At 39.5% G+C, this 19,200-nt stretch overlaps 1 protein-coding gene across 4 annotated transcripts in view; it reads left to right on the plus strand.

Annotated features, from left to right (window-relative positions):
- The first annotated feature begins 12,138 nt into the window (after positions 1-12,138).
- KYAT3 (kynurenine aminotransferase 3) overlaps positions 12,139-19,200 on the plus strand; it is a 63,339-nt gene continuing 56,277 nt past the window's right edge. Inside the window, exons 1-2 of one of the 4 annotated variants that reach the window (XM_073896374.1) lie at positions 12,139-12,515; positions 17,962-18,061. In XM_073896374.1, the coding sequence (XP_073752475.1) occupies positions 17,963-18,061 (99 nt within the window). In that variant the 5' untranslated portion in view covers positions 12,139-12,515; position 17,962. Of the gene's footprint in view, positions 12,516-17,961; positions 18,062-19,200 lie in introns of those variants that run through there. The other 3 variants (XM_025872134.2, XM_025872137.2, XM_025872136.2) reach the window with 3 other exon arrangements.

Raw genomic sequence — 19,200 nt, forward strand, 5'->3', positions numbered from 1 at the left:
CTTCTTTACCACAAGACCTGCCCTACAAGAAATGCTACGGGTACTTTTACAACTTGAAACAAAAGAGTACTAAATAACAAAATGCAAACATATGAAAGTATTAAGCTTATTGGTGAAGGTAGATATATAATCAAATTCAGAATATTCTAATACTATAATGATGCATAAATCACTTTTAACTCTAGTATAAAAATGATAAAATTACTTTTTTAATTTTTTAAAATTTATTTGAGAGAGAGAGACAGATAGTGACAGAGATAGAGAGAGAGAACACAAGCCAGGAGGAGAGGGAGAAGCAGGTTCCCCACTGAGCAGGGAGCCCGACGTGGGGCTCAGTCCCAGGACCCTGGGCCCACGACCTGAGCCGAAGGCAGACGTTTAACCGACTGACCCACCCAGGCACCCCTAAATGATAAAATTATTAAAATAACTGGAACAACAATAATTTGTTGATGGATACACAATATAGAAAGGTGTAAAGTGTGGCATAAATAGCATAAAATGTGAGAGGGGCAATGTAAGAGTGTAGTTTTGGTATGTGATTGAATTTAAGTTGTTACCAGCTTAAAATAGACTTAAATGTTTTGTGTATGCTTCATGTTAATCACAAAGAAAAAACCCTCTAGTAGATACATAATAGATAGAAAGAAAAGAATCAAAGCATACCACTACAAAAAATCAACAAATCACAAAGGAAGACAGCAAGAGAGGAAGAAAGGAGCAAAGAAACTACAAAAGAGAAAACAATTAACAAAATGGTAGGTGTAAGTCCTTACCTATCTATAATTATTTTAAACATAAATGAATTTTTAAAAAGTCATGAATTAAATTCTCCAATCAAAAGACAGAATAGCTGAATGGATTTTAAAAACAGGAATTAAAATTTTTAAAAATTAAAAAAAAGCAGGATTCAACAATATGCTGCCTATCAGAGATTCCATTCAGCTTTAAGGACACACATAGACTAAACTTTATTAGTTCTAAGAATTTTTATGGAGTTTAAGGTTTTCTACATATAGGATCATGTTATCTGCAAACACAGATAATTTTATTCTTCCTTTCTTATTTGGATTTCTTTTATTTCTTTTTTCTTGCCTAATTGTTTTAGCTAGAATTCCAGTACTATGTTGAATAGGAGTGGTGAGAATGGGTAGCCTTGTCTTAACAGTTCCTGACCATCACTGAGTATGATGTTAGCTGTGGGCTTGTCATATACGGTCTGTATTATGTTGAGATACATTCTTCCTATACCTAGTTTATGAGTGTTTTTGTCATGAAAAGATGTTGAACTTTGTCAAATGCTTTATGTGCATACATTGACATGATGATATGATTTTTATCCTTAATTCTGTTAATTTGGTGTATCATGTTTATTGATTTGTGTATGATGAACCATCCTTGCATCTCAGGGAAAAAGCAACTAATATTTGCTAAGGATACCAAGAATACACAATGGAGAAATGATAGTCTCTTCCACAAATGGTGTAGGGGAAAAATAGATATCCCTATGCAAAAAAAATTAAGTTAGACCCTTCCTTTATACCATACACAAAAATCAACACAAAATGAATTGAAGACTTTAACCTAAGACCTAAAATGGTAAAACTCTTAGGAAAAAACAGAGCAAATCTTTTTGACATCGGTTGTGGTGATGGTTTCTTAGATATGACACCAAAAATACAGGCCACAGAAGCAAAAATAGACCAAGTGAGACGACTTCAAATCAAGCTTCTGCAGAGCAAAGGAAACAAGAGAATAAAAAGGCAACCTAGAGAATGAGAGAAAATATTTTATACCTGATTAGGTGTTAATTTTCTTTTTTTTTTTAAAGATTTTATTTATTTATTCATGAGAGAGAGAGAGAGAGAGGCAGAGGGAGAAGCAGGCTCCCAAGGAGCAGGGAGCCCGACACGGGACTCGATCCCAGGATCCCGGGATCATGACCTGAGCTGAAGGCAGATGCTTAACCATCTGAGCCACCCAGGCACCCTAGGTGTTAATTTTCAAAATATGTAAGGAATTCTTATAACTCAAGAGCAAAAACAAACAAACAAACAAAAAATAACCTAATTAAAAATGGACAAAGGACTTGAACAGACATTTCTCTAAAGACATACAAATGGCCAACAGGTATATAAAGATACTCAACATCACTAATCATCAGGAAATGCAAATCAATGAGATACCAATTCATACCTATTAGATAGCTATTATTAAAAAAATAAAGAAGATAGTATTGGTGAGGTTGTAGAGAAATTGTACACTGTAAGTGGGAATGTAAAATGGTGAAGCAACTATAGAAAATAGTATGGTGTTTCCTCAAAAAATGAAAAATAGAACTACCATTTGATCCAACCATCCCACTTCTGGGTATTTATCCAATAATTAAAATTCGGATCTTAAGGAGATATATGTACTCTCAGGTTCATTGCAACATTATTCACAATAGCCAAGATATGGATCTTGAGACCTAAGAGTCCATCGACAGATTAATAAAGAAAAAGTGATATATACATACTATAGAATATGATTTAGCCTCAAAAAAGAAGGAAATCTTGCTATTTGCAATATAGGTGAATCTGGGGAACAGTATGCTAAGTGAAATAAGCTAGTTACAAAAGGAGAAACACTGCATGAGTTATGAGTTATCTACTTATAGGAGTTATCTAAACTCATCAAACCCTCAGAAGCAGAGAATACCATTGTGATTACCAGAGGTTTGGGGGTGGGGCATGGGGCAGGAATGGGGAGTTATTATCCAATGGGTATAGTTTCAGTTATGCTGGATCAGTAACTTCTTGAGATCTTTTTGCTGTAAAATATGGTATTATGTACTTCAAAATATGTTAAGAGGGTAGACCTCAGGTTTAGGATACTTACCACCAAAAAAAAAAAAAAAAGGCAGGGGGAATTTGGGGAGGTGTTGGAAATGCCTGTTACCATGTATCATGGGTGATTTGTCCAAACTCATCAAATTGTACATATGTCCAAACTCATCAAATTGTACACATCAAACATGTGCAGGTCTTTGTACATCAACTATATCTCAATAAAGCTGTTAAAAAGAATTCTGGAAAACAATTACCCAGATCCATATGGTCCCTCCTGACTGGTGAATTTTACCAAGCTTTTAAAGAAGTAATACCAATCCACACAACTTCTTCCATAAAATAGAAGAGGGAACATTTCCCAATTCCTTCTCCAAGGGCAGCATATCCTGAACCCATAATCAGATAAAAACAGTATAGAAAAAGAGAACTACTGACCATTTTCTCTCATGAACATAGATGCAAAAATCCTCTGCAAAATATTAGCAAGTTGAATCCAGCAATATATAAAAATAATGCACCTCAATCATCTGGGGTTTATCAATTAATGTAATTCACCTTACTAAAAGTCTGAGGAAGAAAGACCACTTAATTATATAAATAGATGCAGAAAACCTCAACAAAATAATATACCCATTCATGATAAAACTCTCAGCAAACTAGGAGTAAAAGTGAACTTCTTTAAGCTGATAAAAGGCATCTACAGGGCGCCTGGGTGGCTCAGTTGGTTAAGCAACTGCCTTCGGCTCAGGTCATGATCCTGGAGTCCCGGGATTGAGTCCCACATCAGGCTCCCTGCTCGGCGGGGAGTCTGCTTCTACCTCTGACCCGCCCCCTCAAATAAATAAATAAAATCTTTAAAAAAAAAAGGCATCTACAAAAATCCTACAGCTAACATCATATTTAATGTTGAAAAACTGACTGCTTTGCCCCTAACTCAGGAACAAAGCAAGGATGTCTACTCTCACCACTCCTGTTCAACATGATACTGAAAGTTATATCACAGTATGGCAAGAAAAGGAAAAAAGCATATAGATCAAAAAGGATAAAATAAAACTGTTTTTATTCTCAGACATTATTGTCCATACAGAAAATCCCAGGGAATCGACCAAAACAACCTCTTAGAACTAACAGGTGAGTTTAATAAGCTTGTAAGATACAAGGTCAACGCAGAGTCAATCTTCTGGGCTCTCTCCCATTCCATTGATCTATGTGTCTGTTTTTGTGCCAGTACTGTACTATTTTGATTAATTATAGTTTGTAATATATCTTGAAATCTGGGATTGTGACACTTTCAGGTCTGTTTTTCTTTCTCAAGATTGCTTTGGTTAGTCAAAGTTTTTTTGTGGTTCCATACAAATTTTAGGATTTTTTGTTCTAATTCTGTGAAAAGTGCTACTGGTATTTTGATAAGGATTGCATTGATTTGCAACAACATAGATGGACCCTAGAGAGTATTATGCTAAATGAAATAAGTCAAACAAAGACAAATACCACCTGATTTCAGTTATATGTGGAATATAAAAACAAACAAACAAACAAAAACAGCTCTTAAATACAGAGAACAAACTGGTGGTTGCCAGAGGGGAAGTGCGTTGGGAGATGGACGAAATAGATGAAGGGGATTAAGAGGTACAAACTTCCAGTTATAAAATAAATCATGGAGATGAAAAGTATAGCATAGGAGATAGAGTCGATAACATTGCAGTATGTTGTATAGTGACAGATGGTGACCATAATAGTTATGGTAAACATTGAGTAATGCATAGAATTGTCAAATCAGTATGTCTGTAGGAGTGCTGAAGTACGGACTCCGTCATTGGCTACATGTTTGGGCCCCTTGGAGATTAATATACATACCTTAGAGATGCCTGTCAAGGTAGGGAAGGCGGCAGGCTTGCTTTGGCCTCCCAGGAATCCGTTAGAGACTCTTTCCTTCCCCTTCCTGACACATAGGTAGTACCACAAAATCTAATTGAAGGGCAGCTGTCAGGTGCCAACCCTTTGATCTCACTACAATGCCCCTTCTGTGTGTCCCCGCACTATAAAATCTGTGGACTAAGATCTGAATTTTGTGGAGAAAATACAGCTGACATGGATTGTCCTCCACCAGATCATCCCTGTCAGTAAGTTTCCCCGAATAAAACTGGAAACTGTACAGTGTGGTGTCCTTCGTTTTCTGGTCTCAAAGTGCCTTCTCAGTTTGGGGGATACTTTCCTGTCTCTTCTCTACCTTCTAAAAACGTTACACACCTGAAATTAATATAACACTGTATATCAATTTTACTTCAATAATTAAAAAAAACATATTCAACTGCATTTCTATATACAAACAATGAATAGTTGGAAGCAAGTGTGTGCTCTCTCTCTCTCAAAAAAAAAAGAAAAAGAAAAATATGTGTGCATGTCTCTATGTGTGTGTGTGTCCATTTTGTGTATTAGGCTTTCTCCAAGTAGAAAAAGGAAAAAATATGGCCACAAACTCAGAAAGCCAAAAAGTATTTCTAACACATACACACACACACACACACACACACACACACACACACACACACACACACTTCCATCCACTGAGAGTTCTTTGACAGAGAGGAATTCATAGACCACAAGACAGACAAACTCACCTAAGTCTTTATTATGGAGATTTTCCCCCAACCAAACATCAAAACAGAGTCCCTAGGGAGTTAGATGTCACTACATGGAAAACACCAATTACTTGAACTAAAGGGATTCATTCATTCAAAAAGTACTTGCTGAGTACCTACCAGGTACTCTGTCAAGGACTGGGAAGTATTCCTGTAGTCCCTCTCTCAAGGAACTAATAGTCTAGTTGTGAATACGGATATTAAACAAATAAATACATAAAAGTAAATACCCAGGAAATTGAGGGGAGAGGATTTCTATGACTTAGGAAGGAGCTGATCTAATCCACCTACCCTAAGATATCTAGGTTGGCTCCATAGTGTCTTAACTATATTTCCCCCTTTCAGTTAGTAGAAAAAGAAAATCCGGATTAGGAAGAAGATACAGGGAGAGAGAGAGAGAGACAGCCTATCACCTGACCCCAAAACACAACTTTAATAGTATGTCATGCACTCATCATCTCTCTCTTTTTGAGTGGATTGATAAGTGAAATGAAAAAGGCAATGAGCTCCATCTAGTGGCCAACATTTTAATTTTTCTTCACGGTATTTTATCTCTGCCTTTTGTTACTTGAGTTTGTCAGTATATATTGCCTGCCTCCCCCACTAGAATATAAGCTCCACGTGGGCAGGAACTGTTTTTTTCATCACTGGAATCAGCAGAGTCCAGAAGGGTGCCTGACATAGTAAACACTTCATACCGTGAATATCCTTATGCTGTTTATCATCACAACTCCATTCCTGATGTTTCTCCCTGAAACTTTACCATTTGGTTATTTAACATCATATTGAATATTGCAGGAATTTGATAGTTATTTATATTCTTGTATGATTTAGAGGAGAATCTTCTCCCTCTCCTTCCCTAGGTAGGATTTCATCATTATCTCTTCCTTTCAGACCTAGAGAGTCTGGTGTTAATTTCCTGCCGCTGCTCTGGAGAGCACCCCCCACCCCCCCCCGCGCCGCATTACGGGTGTGGTACTGACTGGACAGGCAGCAGAGCCAAAGAGATATCGCACACTATGATAAACTGAGGGATCAAAAGGCTGTCACCATAGAAACCCTTTAGGAGGTGAGAATCTGCATATAGCCCGTAAGAGAGAGGCCTCTGAAAGCTTGAGAGCTTCATCATGAATGTAAACCATGAATTCCAGAGGTAAAGTAGATTGAGAAAGAACACATGGCACCTCCCTGAGAAGAGCAATTTCTACTAGATTCTAACACAGTGATACTCACTTGTGTACAGACATTTTCTAACACTATTTAGCCAGAAGCCACACACCTAGCCTAGAAGGGTACAGTACTTGCCAAAGCTTTCACAAGGACAATTTTTATTTCATATCTTACATATGGACCCCAAGTTTTGAATAACTTTTTTCCTATCAAATTGATTTGTAAAGTCAAAATTTATTCTCTCTTTTAAAAGATTTTTCAAAGACTATGAATATTTTCTGAATGGCTTAAGTAACCAATGCTAATAGCTAAATTGCTAAAAATCCAGCCAAAAAATAAAAATAAAAAATAAAAATAAAAATCCAGCCAAATGTGTGTGTGGATAGACAGTTAGGTGGATAGACAGATAAATAAATACATAGTTACATTAGGCAGGCTTTCTATGGTTAAATGTATAATTTCTATTACGGTTTTTGAAATACTTAAACTAATGTTTGTACAGCTATTATTCATCTGCTGGAAAGCATTAATTTACTGTAATAATACACATAAAACATTGCATTTAAAATAGCTCCATGAGGGTGAAAACCGAACATAACTCTTTCTTTGACATATATATGTGTATGTATACACACACACACACACACACACACTGCTGAATCATTACCCAGTCAATTTGATTACCATGTCCATCATCTCACATAGTTAACATAGTTAACTCTATGTGTGTGTGTGTGTGGTGAGAATGCTGAAATGCTGAAGATCTATCCTCATCGGCTCTCAAGAACATGACTCTTTATAGCAGGAATGTAAGGTAGAAAAAGCTTTAGGAAGTTACAAACTCAGACTTAATTGTCTTTCTTTCCTAGAGCAGGTCCTTCTTAGTACTGCCCTAGGGTTAGAGGTAAACGAAGAATGTTGTTCTGCCTGCCTGCCTCTTAATGCCTAGAAGTGACAGATACCTCTTGCAAAGCATTTCCAGGTAATGGAGCTTTGCTTCCACCTTGTTCTCCTCCCTGTCACTCCTCTACTGTCTATTGTCACCTGGGAGGTCATGTAAAAGTAAAGTGGAATGCCTTTGGTAAGCAAACTAGAAGAGTCAAGAACGCATCAATAGTCACAGTACAACAGCATGTCAGAAAATTCATATAAAAGAGTTAAACAAAATTGAAGTTGATTTCTCTTGCACTTAAATATAGTAGGTGTGGGGCTGGAGTTGTGGCTCCATGATGTCAGGGCTCAGGCTCCTTGTGTCTCATTCTATTGCTCCACCATCTTCAACTTGCAGATTCCATCTGGTGGTCCAAGAGACTGCAGCAATCATGTCTGCACACAAATTGTCAGGGGAACTGCAAAATAAGGGAGGAATAAGGGCATGCTAGCCCTTTAAGATTTTCCTGGATGAAGTGCATATAGTTTCCTTTTATAGCCCAGTGCCCAGAATTTAGTTTTATGTCTGACCCAGCTCCAAAAGAGGGTGGAAACACAGTCTTTATACCAAATACCCACAAACCCTGCTGAAATTTGTAAGTTCTGTCACCACCTAAACCCCAAGACTTGAACTTTACTGCTCACCTGCTTCTATCTACTGACCTTCATCCCACATTTTTCCCTAAGCTCTTTTTTCTCTTCACTCAGGCAAAAGACCCTCTAGGCACAGCATCCCATTAAGGAAACCAAAATGGCCCCTCAAGCAATAATGACTGCCCAGACCACCCAGACCAGTTTGAGATAAACCCCCCAACTCACACCTGCACAGATGGACCATGGAGTGACCTCTGGGATGACTGAAAATTACCTTTACCTCATTAGAACACTAAAACCTCCCCCTAAGGAGGACACAAGCCTCATTTATGTAATATACAATGTTTGTATAGGCATGTTTCCTGGAGGCATGACCTTATGCCCGCCTCTAGATGTGATGACAAGGCTTCCCTTTCTAAATATTCATCCTAACTCTAAGTGAAAGGAACCCATTCACCCTTGCTTGGGGGTCAGGGCTTTGGAAGTTATTCCCCGTGACCTCCTTATTTGCGGCAAATAAAGTTTCCTTTGTGCGACAACTCACCTGGTGGAGTTTCTATCTGTGACTCACCAAGGAGCGAACTCACGTTAGTTCTATTACAGTTCTATTGCTACAGAAGAGAATACTAAATATTAGGGAATAATTAGCAGCCTCCTCCTGAAGATTCTCTTTCCTTTTTTCTTAAGGAACAATTTTATAGTACTTACTAAGAACTAAGTACTGTTCTAAGCTTTTTTGGAGTCTATAAAATCATCTAATCCTCACAGCAGCACTATAGGTAAGGTTCTATTACCCATATTTTACAGATGAGAAAAGTACAGAGAAATAAAGTAACTTTCCCAAGGTTGCAAATAATTGCAGAGCTAGGATTTGAACCAGACGGTTTGGCCTAGTCGCTGTGCTAAACTGCCTTCTCTCTGCTATATTTCAGAGTATTTTTAGTCCTCGATATGAGGCAATGGAAAGGCTTTATCTACATAAGATACTGTCTTTATATTCACGAAACAAATGAGCAGAAGCTAGAAGGAAAATACACTTATGAGCTATTAATTCCAGGGCATCACTAATATTTCTATATTTCTCTTTTAAACATCAACATGAGTATAAAGAATAACATGAGGCTTAACGTAGGAACAAAGCCCCTGAATGCCCAGCATTGGGTCATTCAGTCATTTAAAGAATATGTATGTAAACCAATAACAACAATAGCAAAGATACTTAGATTTTGACTCCCTATGTAAGCCCCACTAAAATAACAGTAAGGAGATTCTTTTAAGAATAAACCCATGGGAACAAAAACAAGAGGAAAGAGAGTGGCAACAAAAATTACAGAAGTTAGAAAGCAAATGGGCAGGTAGTAGAGAGCAGATTCAGATGCTGAGTCCTAGACTAGCCACGAAGAAAGTCAAAAAGGCAACTAGATTTACCCCCAGAGGACTCTCCAAAGATTCAGGACTAAATACAGGAGGATCATTTAAAGGTCTTTCTAGGAAATGATTAGATTCCCAGACCCCCATTCCTGGTCCACATAGCCCTGCCAACTAGCCCCTCTTCATCTTGGCAAGAGATTAGCAGTTTATACTCTGAAGAGGATGAGCAGAGTGTCTGAATTCAGAGAAACCAGGCACAGCTGAATGTGGAGGGGCAGTGTTGAAATAGGAGCAGTAACTTAATGTCAGCAGAATGAATGTTGAGATCCTCTTTCCCTCCCCTGCCACCACCCTAGTCCCAAACACTATCACTCCCCACTTTAGCAACCTCCTAACGGATCTTCCTGCTTCAACTCTTGCCTGCCCCCAAGTCTCTTCTCCAAAGAAGCCAGAGTATCTTTTTTAAAGGTAATTAAGATTACATTATTCCTCAGCTAAAGGTTTTCCAAGGGCTGCTTCAGAATAAAATCTAAACTCCTTTCTGGGGTCTACAAGGTTCTGCATGATATGGTCCCTGCTTTCTTCTCCATCCTAATCTGGAAGCACTTTCCCTCTGGATCGCTATGGTCTCTTTTATTCCTTGAGCATGCCAACTTTGTTCCCCTCTCAGGGACTTTACCACTACTGTTTTCTTTTCCAGAATCAGTTTTTGCAAGGTTGCCTCTTCATCATTCAATTCAGGATTGAATGTCACCGCAAAAAACAAAACAAAACAAAAACAACCCTTTCCTGACCATCCTATTTAAACCATCTGCTGTCTCCACCCATCATTGCTTCTTTTATAGCACTTATCATTGTCTGAAGTCACTGTACACATTAAACTCCTCTATTGTGTGTTTCTCCCTCTGTAAGGTTTATGACACACACTTCCTCTGCCTCATTTTTTCAAGTAGCCTCAGCACCTATGTACTCAACTCTTATTTGTTAACTGTGAGAAAAAGAAAAGCAGCGCCAGACATTGGGAACTGAACTGACACTTACTTTTAAGGCTTTAGTGTTTTTAGGCACTGGCTGTGGTGTTCCCCTATAGAATATAACAATCTGACAGAACACCAGTATCAGACAAAATCACACTGTGGTCATGATGAAGTGAGACAACAGACAAGATCACTTAATAATCTTGCCTAAACACAGATTTAAAAACAAGGTCATTGTGAAAACTGCAGAGATACTAAATTTCCTCCCCTCCCATCTAGTAAAATTGTTGCCTCTTTACCAATTATGGATTTAGCCTTGCAATTTTCCTCCCTCCTTCTACATAAAATGTCATATGGTACCTCATCCTACAGTTGCCTCTACTTCTTGATAGCGCCCCAAACAGAATGACTCTCCTTTCCTTGAATCCTCCCCCCAAATCATCAAATACATGCCCAAATTTTATAATAAGTCATTTCTAACGCCCTGTTATTGAAATGACCCCATGGTTCCCCAAGGTGTGTGTTCTCCCTCATTGCAATGAGTAATATAACCAATTTTCTGACTACAGGTGTGTTCTTGGTGGTCTTCTGGACCACCAATATTCTCCAGCAAATAGGGAGAGTATTGACAAATTGTTGGAAAATATTGACAACTGAATGGCCTTCACAATAGGTCACAATTTAGGGTTAGCGTCTCTGTTGCATCCAGTAATTTCTCCATTCACCTAATTGTCTCCTGAACCTCCTTGTACCTAGTTGAAGAGTATATACCTTCAACCACAGATTGTCTTTGTTCTTTCCTCTAGGCCTGAGTAACAACGCTACTGCCACTCTCACTTCATCTATCTTCTCATCTTCTTAAAATAGGAGAGGAAGGAAATCTAATTGTGGAATTTGATTCTTAACAAAAACTGTGCTTTCCACCACCTCCCCTAACGGACAGGTGGTGTCCTTTTCTCTTTGGCGATTTTTCCTTCACTTTTAAAATGTCGTGTATTTTCCTCCAGTGTCACACCCCCTTTCCTTCTCAGTTCTCTAATCAAACTCTCTCTTTTTTTTTTCTATTCAGAAATGTAAATTCCTGCTTTTTTTCTCACCCCCATCACAGGCGATAATACATCTACGAATCCCTTTTCCCATTCTCTTTAGGCTCGCCCTCTCTCAGGCACCCTCCGACATTATTCTATCTACAACTCTTCCCTGGCCTAAGTGCAGTGCCCCAGTGTGCCCTTTCTTCCAAATCAGTCCTTGTCCTATAACCCACCCCAACCCAAATCAAGGACACACATCTAATTAGGGCCCTAGGCCTAATCTTCATCCCCAACCCCCGGCTATCTCTAGGTCCTCTCCCCGTCCCATCCCCTGGCCCAGACCTGCCTCTCTCTTGCGGACCGAACGCGGCCCCGCACCTCCACCAGCGCAGTGCCGCCGGCGATGCCCTTACTCCCAGCCGCCCCACCCCGCATCCCGCGCCAACCAGTCCGCGCTCGCGGCCGACGCCTCAGCCAATGCGCGTTCTGCATCCCGACCCCGCGCCCACCCGCGCCCAGGCTCCGCCTCCACGTCCGAGTCCCTCCCCCCCCGCCCCGCCCCGGCCCAGGAGCGCAGGCGCGGCAGGAGCGCGAGGAGGCTAGGCTGTCGCGCGCCAGACGTGAGCGAGGCGCCAGGCGGGCGCTCGGAGCGCGGAGTCGTGTGGAGCGAGGCCGGGAGGGAGGGAGGCCGCCGGGAGCGGCGCGCCTGGCGAGACCGGGAGCCGGGCTGGATCTCCTTCAGCACTCGGACTCGCGCTCGGGAGCCGGCGTCCGCCTGGAATTACGTTTCCTCTGGGGAGGTGGCTGGCCTCGCAGCGTGCGGCCCCTGCACCCCCGGTCGTCCAAAAAAGGCTTTGTGCCCCTTTTGCTCTTGATTTGACAACTCTGGCATTGTGGAAACACCGACTCCAGTTCATCCATAACCGGGATTCCTAATAAGAGAGGAAACGAAGGCTGTTCTCCTGCCATGTAAGTGAAGTGTGGAATCTGAAGTGTGTCGTTAAAAAAGAGCAAAACAGCCCAATCTGCCTCCTTATGGGGGCGACCCCCCTGTTCCCTTCCGCCGCCTGAGGCGAGAATTAAAAGTGCTCGCTAACTTCCCCAGCGGCCGCCAACGGTGCCGAAAGTGTCACCTCGTGCTGGGCCGAAACCTCATTCCTTCTCGTGGAAACCAGGCAGCCCCTTTTCTTAGGCTGGGCACATTTATATTCCACGAACCCATTTTCACAGAACGGCTTTTCAGCAGTTTCAGAATCCTCTGTCCTTTAGCTCGGGCTAACTATGGCAGATTTTTTCCACTCTTGCTCCAATGACATGACTTTGAGGGTTATTATTCCCGCTGTACTTCCCCAGCTAGTACCTGTTCACCTTCTAGATGCCATCTGTTGCACCGGCGAACCTTATAAACATTCTAGAAGTGGACAGGCAGGGAGAGCATAAAGGAGAAATAACCTTTGTTCAAACTTCACAGCGTGGGCTGTGCGTTGATTAGCATCAGCCTCTTTTGCAGTCTCTCACCTTAACGTTCCTTGAGCTTGCAGTTTACCTGAACGTTCTGAACTTTGTCAAATTACCTAAATCTCTTCCTACCTCTCCTCCGCACATGCAAAGTAGTTCTATCTAAATTGATCATTTGGGTTTAAGGCCCGAGCTTCAAACCTGATAGAATTCATTTTGGCCGCTTTGCTTACATTGCAGCTGTGGATTCTGCCCCTCAACAGTGCACCAGCCGTCTCAGCTTCTGCTGCACATACCTTCTGTATTTTCATTTTAAATAGTTTACGCCAATGATAAGAAATATTTTAATTTTCTATTGATCATGTGTATTTGAATATGGAGGTGACCTTATTTACAATATGCCATAATCAGGTTTACCAGATCACCTTGATTCACAATTGCCTGGTTTTCTTCATAGAACATTGTTTGTAAGGAGAAACTAGAAAAAATACAATGAAAATGTTGTTTAGAAGTAAAAGCCATATATATTTGTATTTTCTCCAACTTTTCAATGACATCCAAATTTGTTAATCTATTTTTATTATTTGTGAATATATGTATGGAATGTTAATTGCTTTAGAAAGTTCTGGTCAAAATGTGTTTATGTAAAGCGCAGAAGAAAAATAGTCTCGGAGGTTCAGAATCTGTATGTCAGCCTACTTAGATTTCTTTGGAGCCTTTTTTTTCACTGATGCCCCCACAATTCCTCCCACAATCATATTACTTAGTGAGAGATTAATGAGTGAAAAGAGAGTCTGGATGTGGGTATTGAGAAATTCCATCGTTTAATGGCGGATTGGAGGAGAGGTAGGAGGGAAAGGAGGGATTGTAGTATATCAAAAGCCAAGGGAACAGGGTGTTTCTGGGGGGACACAGGGCTTGACCAGCAGTATCTAAAACTGCAGAGAGCTCAGGGATAGTGAGAGAATTGCCAGATGTTCACTGGACTTAACAATATGAAGGTCAAAACTGACTTGAGCAAGAGCCGCCTCTGTGGAGTAATGGGTACAAAAGTCAGATTGCATCAGGCTGGAGAGCATGGACTGAGGAAAAGAAGACAACTGAGACATAACTTTTAAAAACCTTTGCTCTCAAGAGAAAGTAACAGGAAAGTTTTGATTTGAAGAGGAAATGAGCAACAGGGAGGCGTCAGAAGTTTTAGTTTTTGTTTATATTTTGTATTTATTGTTTTTTAACCAGAAGAGATGTGAGCAAGGAAAGTTGCATATACCAGAGAAAGGGGTAAAAATCAGTGGAGCAAGGTGTCCGTAGAACTAGGAGTGAATGAGATCTCTGTCGTGGGAGGAAGAATTATCCTTTTGTGGGAGGGTCACTTTCTTTATTATAATAGAAAGGAAGAATAAAAGGATTTTGGGGGTTTGTGTTTTCAATTCGGGTAAATTGAAATGGTAAATCTGATAGCTTCTGTTTTCTCTGTGGTAGGAAACAAGGTCATCTACTTAGAATAAAGAGCTTTTGGGTTAGAGGAGGGTGGGAAAAATTAAAATAATCATTCTGGACTATGGGAGAGAAGTATGGCCTGTCCTTTTGAGGTTTCCAACTGGGCCTGAGAATTAAACTGCCATAAGGCAGATACAGGAAAAGAGCACACACAGTTAATGTAAGTTCTACGTGACATGGGAGTCCTCATAAGAAAAGGAAGACTCGAAGAAGTGGCAAAAACAAATGCTTTTATACTAGGTTGAACATGGAGAGGCAATTGTGGAAAAGTAACCAAAATATTTGGGGAGGCTAAAGGAAGGTAAGGATTATTTTTAACAAGGTCTATGTTTCTTCTCTCAGCTTCAACTTCCCATGTAAGAATGATTCTTTTCTCCTTTGCAGGGAGAGCACCTTTCACATGGGAATTTCTGTCTCCTCTTTTCAGAAAGAAAGAGAGGAATCAGATTGCTCTTCTTGCATTTGCTGTTTTTCAAGTGCCTTTAGCTCAAAATAATTCTTATTCTAAAGTGGGATATTTTGGGGTGGCATATTCTGCCATCCTTCCCCTGTAAAATATAGTATAAATGCTGGAGAGTATTGGGATTCCATTTAAGATCAATGCCCATGAATTTATGGTGAAACCATACATACCCTGTGTGACTTTCCCCAGCTTGTGAAAACCAGACTCTGTTCTAGAGTTCATCCAGGGCTAGAGTGCTGCAAACAGGTGAAAGGACAGACAAGGTGGGTAGGACATTGTCAAGAACATTATCAAAGTGGTAGAGCTGGTTTCTAAATTGGAAAATAAAGGAAAGGGAAGGCTGATTGGGAAAAGGAGAGGAAGCCTCCTAGAGATCTTGATAATATTGAAGAACAGAATAATTAATTGAAGGGGATGGTAGTTTATGGTCAAAGAGCAGAATGTTTCAATTAGTTCTTTTGGAATTAGACAAGATTGAGGTAATGGCAAGGTGCAGGGTCAGGATATAATGATAGGAAAGTGACTGCAGTGGAATGGAGCAGAAGACCAATGGACATGGGGCTGTCAGCTGTTGGGAGGATCATCTCTAAAGCCATTGAAATTATCTGGGATGATCACAGTACTTTGCGTTGAGTAGAAAACTGTATGCCTAATGACAAAATCTTTAACAATGACAGGAAGTTATCAGCAGGCCAGGAGATAACGTTAGTGAGGCAGCTGAGGGAACTAATAGTCTGGCAGTGGTGAAAGGGACAACAGGAAAGACTTAGGTGCAGCATATAAGAACAAAAGCCAGCACCGAGGAACATAGAAATGGTATCTTCAGGGAACAGTAAGATTTGCGTTAAAGCAAGGAAAACACTCTGAGAACGTAAAGATACATTGGAATTTGCTGATTTTGGTCCATCTGTTCCAAAAGACACAGTGGAAGCTATGGAAAGTGGAAGGGAAATGAAGAACTGGGTCACTTGCCAGGGAGTACATTGTATCATGGAGGTAATATACTGTTGAAGGTAGCTAGAGATGATGCGGGATTTAGGCGTTGGGATTTCCAGATGAAAACAAGTGGATTTAGTGTTAACTCCCTAAGGAGAATGGGCACTGAGACCTGGTGGGCAGAGGGCATGGTTCACCCAGTGTGGAGTGAACTCTCCTAAGAGCTGGCGTCTAAGCTCACACATGATCAGTCACTGACTTACCAGCACCTTCTGACTTTACCTTCAAATCAAGGGTTCATGTATTCATCTGTTTTGGAAAATGAGGGAACTGGGCCAAGAATCAGTGACTTGTCCAACGATAGAAAACTTTTTTTAAATATCAGAATAAAGACTAGAATCAAGGTATCCTGGTTCCTAGTGCTGTTTTTTCACCTAGTTTATCTCAAGAAGATAGAAGAGGTTTCTTTCATTTGTCTACTTGTAAGAAAGCATTTTGCTTATACTTGCTTAAATGCCTAAGAAATTAGGCTGAACTTAAATAAATGGACATTTATTTGCTGGGAAAAACAACAACAACTATATTATCCTAAATCAAATAACTCCATGATACTGAATAAAGATTTTTTGATATTGTTCCTGTTGTTTGGTAATATCTTTCCTTAAAACAATCCCTATTGCCTAACCTAGTTAATATTTTATTCCTGAACGGAACAGGTAATGACACAAGAATAGGCATTTCTTGATTTAAGAAAACCTGTTCTTCAACTTGAAAGACTTACAACATAAGGGGTAATTATTTACTTTACAAAAAGAATCGATATTTCATAAGAGGCATCATAAATAGTCCACTTAAATCATTAATTTATAGTGTGATTTTATGGATTTATTCAGTCATTTAATACTTTTATTTATCAAATGTCTACTCTGTGCCAGCGAATGCAGTGGTAAACTAAACACACCAGGTCCCTGCTCATGAAGCATCGAATGAGTGAATGAGTAACCAACCAAACAACAGCAACAAAAGTGCTTTGCAGAGAATTTAAATAGGCTGATGTGATGTAGAATGGCTAAGAGGCTGTCATTTTAAGCTGAGATTTTGTTGACAGGGTCAGGATTTTATACTTAACTTTTTAAGAAACATCCAATATATTATATCTCACCTTTAAAGCTTTCTGTGGCCTTAACATTTTGGTAACTTAAAAAGATTCATAGCTAGCTGGCTTCAGTGGATTCCTTTGAATCCGTAGAGCATGTCTCTTTTTCTAAAGTTTAATTAAATACTAGAGATAGAGGAAGTGCCATCCACTACAACATTCTCAGAGTAAAACCTTACAAGAAGTTTCTTCTTTTACATTTGGATTTTTTTAGAAAACTGAGTTTTCTTATACTTGTAAGTGGCAGTATAAAAATTGAATTTCATATTTCTTTGATAACAGTTTTCCTTATAGGTAGAGATGTAATTCAGAATGCATGCCTGTTAGTAACTGGAATCTTTTGAAATAACTTGCTAGCTCTCTATGGGATTGTTGAGGAAAGTACCAGCTATGAAAATAACCTAAGATTCATTCGTATGTTCTTTATATTTGTCAAGGACTTGCTATAATCCTTTTCAAACAACTTACTAAACTCTGTTTGTAACCACTTTAATTTACTGTCAAAAATTGTGCTGTTTTACCAGTGACTACTATCCAGAAAATTATGAAATTTGAATAGTTCCTAGATTGAAATATTCTGTTTTTTATAGCTGCTACAAATGGAACTTTTACTTACTGTAATTTTATGCTCTTGACCAAATTAGAGACTTATTTTTTGAATTTACAATATCCTTACATATCTCTAGTTTAAAATGACATATGCATAAAGTTTTCTAAGATAAGGAGGATTCTATTGGAATGATTCTAGTGATGAGAGATTACATATAGCAAGATAACAGCTATCAGCAATTTTTACTTATATTTTATAGAACCTTATGGTCTGTTAGATAGCTGCAAGTGTCTGATAGTGATGTAAGTATCATATATTTTCTTCCTTTTAAAGTTTTTCTTTTATTCTGTAGCATGTTTTTGGCCCAGAGGAGACTCTGCTTCCTTGACAGTAGAGCAAAATTCCTGAAGACTATTTATTCTTCAAAAATCCTTGGACTCCCTACTTCTGCTGTAGGTATTGCTTAATCACTTATACAGATAAATATTGTACATATCCTACTATGTCAAAAAAAGATACAATTTTTCAGGTACTTTAGAATGAGTATTTCTATGCTATGTGAACTGGAGGTATCTTTTGTCATTGTTAGAGCTGACATTCCCTGAGCTACTGCTTTTGTGTGTGTGTATCAGACACAGGGCTGGGCATTGCCTACTCATTATCTCATTTTATCTTTATAAAACTTTTCAAGTTATGAATTGTTATATTCCTGTTTTACAAGTGAGAAAGTGGAGGCTTAGGTAGGTGTAGTAACTTGCCCAAGGTCACAGCTTTTAAGTGGCATAACCGAAATACCACACTCATGCCTGTCTAGCTCTAGCACTCTCAAGGAAGGGCATGCTTTGTTTGTCAAGATAGGATATTATAGTGACTATCAGTGCTGGCCCCGTGGCTTCCAGTTGATAAAATATATGGCAGATTGAGGAAATCATGGAAAAGCAAACAAATCCAAAATGTGGGCCATAACCACAGGATAGATAACTCACCCAATTTCTTCAATAAGTCAGTGGCCTGGGAGAAAAGTGGGAGAGGGTAATTTCAGAAGGACTGCTCTAGGATGAAAAGAGGCTTGAGAACTTCATCCACCAAATACAATGTGTGGACCTTGTTTAGGAACTTGATGCAATCAACTGAAATGTAAAAAAGATATATATATTTTTTTAATTTTTTTGAGAGAGAAAGAGCATATATGCAGGAGCAGGGAGGAGGGACAGAGGGAGAGGGGAAGCAGACTCCCCACTGAGCACGGAGCCCATCTTGGGGCTCCATCATCTCGTGACCCTAAGATCATGACCGGAGCTGAAATCAAGAGTCAGACTCTTAACTGACTGAGCCACCCAGGCGCCCCCATAAAAATATTTTTAAAGGCATTCAGAAAATGAATATGGATTGGGTACTAGATGATACTGTTAAAGAAACAAAACCCAACTGAGAAAATTTGAAGATCTAACTGGCTTTATTAAATGACTCATGAACAGGACACCCATCCCATCCAGGAGCAGAGAAGAGCCCCAGGGAGTTGTACAACATGGAAGGTTTTTGTAGAAGGAGGGTGGGGAAAGAAAGTAATTAGCAAAGGAAAGTAATTAAT

The sequence above is a fragment of the Callorhinus ursinus genome, unplaced genomic scaffold (assembly GCF_003265705.2).
Source record: "Callorhinus ursinus isolate GAN/ISIS: 27379988/994484 unplaced genomic scaffold, GSC_fseal_2.0 scaffold9, whole genome shotgun sequence".
Classification (NCBI taxonomy): Eukaryota; Metazoa; Chordata; class Mammalia; order Carnivora; family Otariidae; genus Callorhinus; species Callorhinus ursinus.